The following is a 5,717-nucleotide window of genomic DNA, read 5'->3' on the forward strand; positions in this document are numbered from 1 at the left end:
ATGGGGGCAAAGTGCCCCCAGGGAGAGCAGGGGGAAGTCTTGGACCACCAGGTACACGCAGTGAAAGCCAGAAACCCCTCCCATGGTGGGACAAAGCTGGAGGACGGTGGGAGGAGAGGAAGGGAGTGACATGGCCAACTCTAATGACGAGATCGCTGTCCATGGGACATGTGAAGGGAAGCTGTGACTGATGTGATGAGAGTGTGAGGGAAGTCCACGGGATCTGATCTGTGGGAAAATCTGCTCTTCAGGTCTGAGGGATGACACCAATGCAGAGTGGGGTGGCCGCAGCAGCCGTCACCAGACCCTTTCTCCTGGCAAGCCTGGAGGCCCCATGTGCTGGAGCTCCAGCAGCAGCATTGTTCCCAGGAGCACTAGGAGGTAGGAGGCCAGGGATGGGCATGTGGGATATGCCTCCTGGCCAGGGACAGGGCTGGAGGGGGGGGGAGCCTGTCCTGGGCATGGCAGGGACGGGGTCTTTCCTGGCATCTTTCCCTCCTCATCTCTCCTAGGAGGCAGTGGGAGAGGGAGAAGGCAGCCACCCAGAGCAGGGTCATTCGCCATGGTGGAGACCAACACAACAGACCTCTCTCTGAACTACATGACTTCTGGATACGTGGACTCTCAGGCAGTTAACAAATCTTGGTGCGTGCTAAAAGTGCGTGCTAAAAGACCACGGCATTTTGATAATTTCAGGTGTCTGTATTGGTATTTGCCTGTGCGGACTTATGGGGAATATGGTGGTCGTGTGGTTCCTGGGCTTCCACATGAAGAAGAAACCCTTCACTGTCTACATCCTGAACCTGGCCATCACTGACTTCTCTCTGCTCCTGTTTCTTCTTGTTGAACTTAATATTTTACATTATTTCAACAGTCTATTGTATTTTCTCATTTCAACATCACTTGGCCCGTTATATCCTGACACTTCTGTTTCTGTTTTCGTATTTTGCCAGCATGTATCTCCTGACAGCAATGAACATGGAGGAGTGCCTGTCTGTTCTGTTCCCGATCTGGTACTGGTGTCGCCGCCCAAAGCACTTGTCAGGCATCATGTGTGGGGTGCTCTGGGCTCTCAGAAGACTTTTTGTTACTTTGGCTATGATTTGTTGTAATTTGAATATAAACTGTGAACAATTATTACAAGGTTTAAGCACCATGAATTTTCTCATTTTTGCTTTATTCCAACCTCTCATTGTTCATCAGACTCCAGTGTGGCTCACGGAGACGACACCCAGGGAAACTCTATGTTGCTGTCCTGCTCAGTGTGATCTTCTTGTTCATCGTTGGATTTCCTTTCAGTGCACTGATTTTCCTTGATCCTATTTATTTAAACCCATTTTACCATCATATTTCTTACCTGCTGGCATCACTGAACAGCAGCATCAACCCATTAATTTACTTCCTGGTGGGGAGCTGCCGGCAGCACCAGTTCCAGGGCTCTGCACAAGTTGCCCTCCGCCGAGTGTTTGAAGAGAAAGCGGTGAGCAAGGAGAGGAGCCACGTGCCTGGGGACACTGCAGTGGAGACCACTCTATAATGCACTGCTGGCAAGGAGGCCTGGAGTTGTGGAGCCTGGGAGGCAGCCTGGGGGATGGAGGCACGGGGGCTCCAAGCACAGACCCAGCGCAGCACTGCTCAGACGGGCTCGGTACCACTGCACGGACTGTATTCCCCATTGCAATGACCCTCGTTGCTCTGGACCCAGTGAATAAACTTTGGCTCCTTTGGCTCAGCAGATGAGTTTTGCGGTGTTTTGGGGCGGGTCTCTTGCCTGAGGAAAGCCTGAGACATTAGGCCCTGGGGAGCTCTGGCCATCTCTGTTGTCCAAGCAAGGCAGGGCTCTTCAGAAAGGATAGCAGAAACGGGCAAACCAAGAGGGTCATGCGGGCATCTCGCCAGCAACGCTGCCCGGTACTGAAGTGAAAGGCTGAGCAAGGAGTAGAGGCAGTCGCTGCCATGGGAAGCAGCTGTGTGGCTCCTCCGCAGGGTAGGGCAGCCCCCTCCTGACCGTGGTTACCTCGGCGTGGAGACCTTGCAATGGCGGAGCTGGCTGTGCCTCTATGTCTGCTGCTGCCCAGCTGGGAGGTGGAGGGTGAGGACTCCTGGGAGAGCCACTTGCTCCTGGAAGCTGAGCGGGCTACCCTCGCGAAGAGAGGCTAGCTGGCAACTCACCAAAATCCCCCTCCCAGCCCAGCTGAACCCCTCTGCCTCCTCTGGGCCTCTGTAGACTCACCCGAGCAGGAGCAAGGAGCTCCATTCCCCACTGCTGACCCACACCCCAGGCTCGGAGGGCTGTGGGGACACATCCAGCATGGGACCAGTGGTGATTTCATAAATAGCTGCAGGGCTGATGCCTCTAGATGGCAGGAGAGGGGTATGGATCGCACAGAGCATCCTTGCTCTTCTGTCTAAAGAGCCAGTCAGTAGAGTCGTCCCCACACTCCCAGAGAAACAAACCATCAGGTAGAGCTGCAGAGCCAGGGAAGAAACAAGAGCATTCTCCTGTACTTCAGGCGGGAATTTGTCACACTCTTTAATTCCCAGGTTAAATAATTCTGAGAAAAGTATAGGTTTGATGGTGCCGGGGGATTACAAGTGGCACGTTCCCGGCACTCGTGTTCATACCAAGAAGTTCATGCAAGGTGCCTCTTTCCAGCTGTGCTCCAAAGGAACATGGCTTGTTGCAACAGACTGCGGCTGGCTGAGGAGACATAGTGTCCTGGAGGTTGTCACCTCCCTGCTGGCGTCTCTCAGAGACCGGACAGCACAGTAAGCGTCCCTGCAAGGGGGCAGGGAATCTGCTCCAGCCCTGCTCCTATCAGTCCCTACAGGAAAACCAAGCCAGGATTTTAAGACATATTTCACTTTTCAACATTCCCACAAAAGTATTGTCTGCAGGGACAAAAGCATCCCAAAGGAGGCTTATGATACCCTGTCCTCCAAACTTGGAAGGGGAGATGAGGGGAGCTATGTCTCCAGAAAAAGCACCGATTTTGGAAAGGAAATATTTCAGGGCAAAGAGTGAGATAGCACAGTGCAACTCAGGATGTCTGGTGCCAAAGATCACCTCTCTGATACCAGAGAGAAGCGTAACGGGCAAATGTCAGCTGCAGAGGGAACCTCTGGCACAGCTCACCAAACACGCCCCAAACACGGCTCCAAGCCATGCCGTGAAGCGAGGCAGGGGATTACCAGATCAGATGGTCTCAGCAAGCCAGAGACACTAATTCCCGTATTCCCTTTGCTCACAGCACAGATTTCATAGCAACTCCACTGAACACACACCTCTGTGTCCATGACCTAAAAGAGCCTGAAATGTGAAAATTAGCATAACCAGATGTATCGGCCACTAAATTTTCTAGAAATTAGGAGCATCACACTGCTCATCTGCCTGAGTGGGCTGGCGGCGACTGGGGCCATCCTTTGGTTCCCCAGCTTCAGCATCAAGACAAAGGCTTTCACTGCCTCCATCCTGAACCCAGCCACCCTCAGTAGGAGATGAGCAGCTCCTCTGCATGGCTGTTTCAGTGACCAACCATACGCTCCAAAGTCCTGATTGTACTGATCTTTTTCTAGTTACCTCCCTATGGCATCATTTTGTTGCTACTCCTAAATAAAATTGGGATTTCCTTTTTTTGTTGTTTCTGACACGGTAACTCTGATCCCAAAGTTTGCTGAATACAGAGCAACGGGGCTTCACTGCACGGTTTGTCACTGGCGAACAGAGTAAGGCTGACATTTTTGTCAGAAAATGGCTCATCTCCTTTCATTCCAAAGCCTCTGTCTTGTCTAGGAGGAGGACAGGTACCTCCAAGGCATGATGCACCTCATCCTAAAGTAGGTGCTTGAAATAGAATCATAGAAGCATAGAAGCATAGAATGTTTAGGGTTGGAAGGGACCACTAGTGGTCATCTAGTCCAACCCCCCTGCAGTGAGCAGGGACACTGCTAACTAGATCAGATTGCTCAGAGCCCCATCCAACCTGGCCTTGAATGTTTCCAGGGATGGGGCCTCCACTACCTCTCTGGGCAACCTGTTCCAGTGTTTTACCACTCTCATTGTAAAAAATTTCTTCCTTACCTCTAGCCTGAACCTACCCTGTTCTAGTTTAAAACCATTTCCCCTTGTCCTAACACAGCTGGCCCTATGAAAAAGACGTTCCCCATCTTTCCTATAGGCCCCCTTTAGGTACTGGAAGGCCGCAATCAGGTCTCCCCGTAGCCTCCTTTTCTCCAGACTGAACAAGCCCAACTCTCTCAGCCTGTCCTCATAGGAGAGGTGCTCCAGCCCTCGGATCATTTTTGTAGCCCTCCTCTGGACCCGTTCCAACAGTTCCATGTCCTTCTTGTGCTGAGGGCTCCAGAGCTGGGCTCCAAATAGTTGGGATGAGCCATTGGTTGACAATGCCAAGACCTCCTCGTTCATTCTGGGTGGGACCTGGGCAGCAGACATCTGTCTGGGATGCTTGCAGTTAGCAGAGATGCATCTCGCTGTACGAAGCCTCCAGTTGAGCCAAACCGCGGCAGTGGAGCTGCTGAAAGCTTTCCTCAGGAAGAGCCAAGCGCACCAGGAGAGCACCTCCCTGTAGGTTGAAGAGCTGTGGCTGGCTGAGGCAGGCAGAGGTGGAAGGGCAGAGGAAAAACCAGAAGGAAAGGACCTCAGAGCATCCCACCAACCGGGAGACTGTTGGGAAAAGCCAGGAGGAGGCACGCAGCCTTGGCAGGGGAGATCATCCCACCTGCAGGTGGCAGGGGTGCCCGTGTTCACCCAGCCATCTCCCTGCCTCTTACACAGCGGGAAGTTGTCTGTCCCTTTCCCACTGCCTCAAATCCAAGGCTAACAAACACGCTGCCACTGCTTTTAGAAAGAGAAACTAAAGTATAACCCAGGGGTGGTGAGTCGCGCTTTGAAGACACATGATGAGATTAAATGCCTAAGAAGCATTTGTTAACCAAGTTGTGTTACAGAACAGGGCAGGAGTCTTCTATAGGTGAGAGGGCTTTTTTCCTTTCCTGTCCTTTGGAAAGTAAAAAACTTTCGGAGTTACAACCTGTTGTCCAGGAAAGGGCTCCCATCATCCGGGGGGTGTCTCCCAAGGCAAGTGCAGGAGGACCACGATCCTCCCGTCTGCTTTTCCCACTTCCCAGGATCTCCCTTGCCTGCACTGTCACCCAGGCCACCACCTGAGCTTCTTGTTTTTACCAGAGTTTTATGGGTTTAGTCATCATGGTTCTGTACCTGTACTGTGCCAAGTGATTGATTTTCATAGAATCACAGAATTGTTTAGGTTAGAAAAGACCTTTAGGTTCATCAAGCCCAACCGTTCCCCTACCCCTGCCATCCCACCCCCAAACCCCGGCCCTCAGCACCGCCTCTGCCCGGCTGTTAAATCCCCCCAGGGGTGGGGACTCAACCCCTTCCCTGGGCAGCCCCTTCCAGTGCTTGACAACCCTTTTGGGGAAGGAATTTTTCCTATGTCCAACCTAAACCTGCCCTGGCACAACTTGAGGCCATTTCCCCTTGCCTGTTACCTGGGGCAATACCTTTCATTCCAGCCCACCTGGTGACAATAGCTGTGGGCTGAGGGACAAACCAAAGGGCAGAGAAACATTCCTGAGGGAATTGGCCGATGTAGTCTCCAAGCCCCTCTCCAGGATATTTGAAAAGTCATGGCAGTCAGGTGAAGTCCCTGGTGATTGGAAAAAGGGAAACATTG

The 5,717-nt window shown here is 52.3% G+C and overlaps 1 protein-coding gene across 1 annotated transcript; it reads left to right on the top strand.

The window, feature by feature from the left end:
- LOC118452679 (proto-oncogene Mas-like) lies at positions 1 to 1,537 on the top strand. The gene is given in 4 exon segments (XM_035897990.1): positions 1 to 51; positions 660 to 857; positions 859 to 1,172; positions 1,174 to 1,537. Coding segments are annotated over 4 exon segments (927 nt in total).
- The last annotated feature ends 4,180 nt before the right edge of the window (positions 1,538 to 5,717 follow it).

This window comes from Egretta garzetta, unplaced genomic scaffold (assembly GCF_000687185.1).
Source record: "Egretta garzetta isolate BGI_Z169 unplaced genomic scaffold, ASM68718v1 scaffold997, whole genome shotgun sequence".
Classification (NCBI taxonomy): Eukaryota; Metazoa; Chordata; class Aves; order Pelecaniformes; family Ardeidae; genus Egretta; species Egretta garzetta.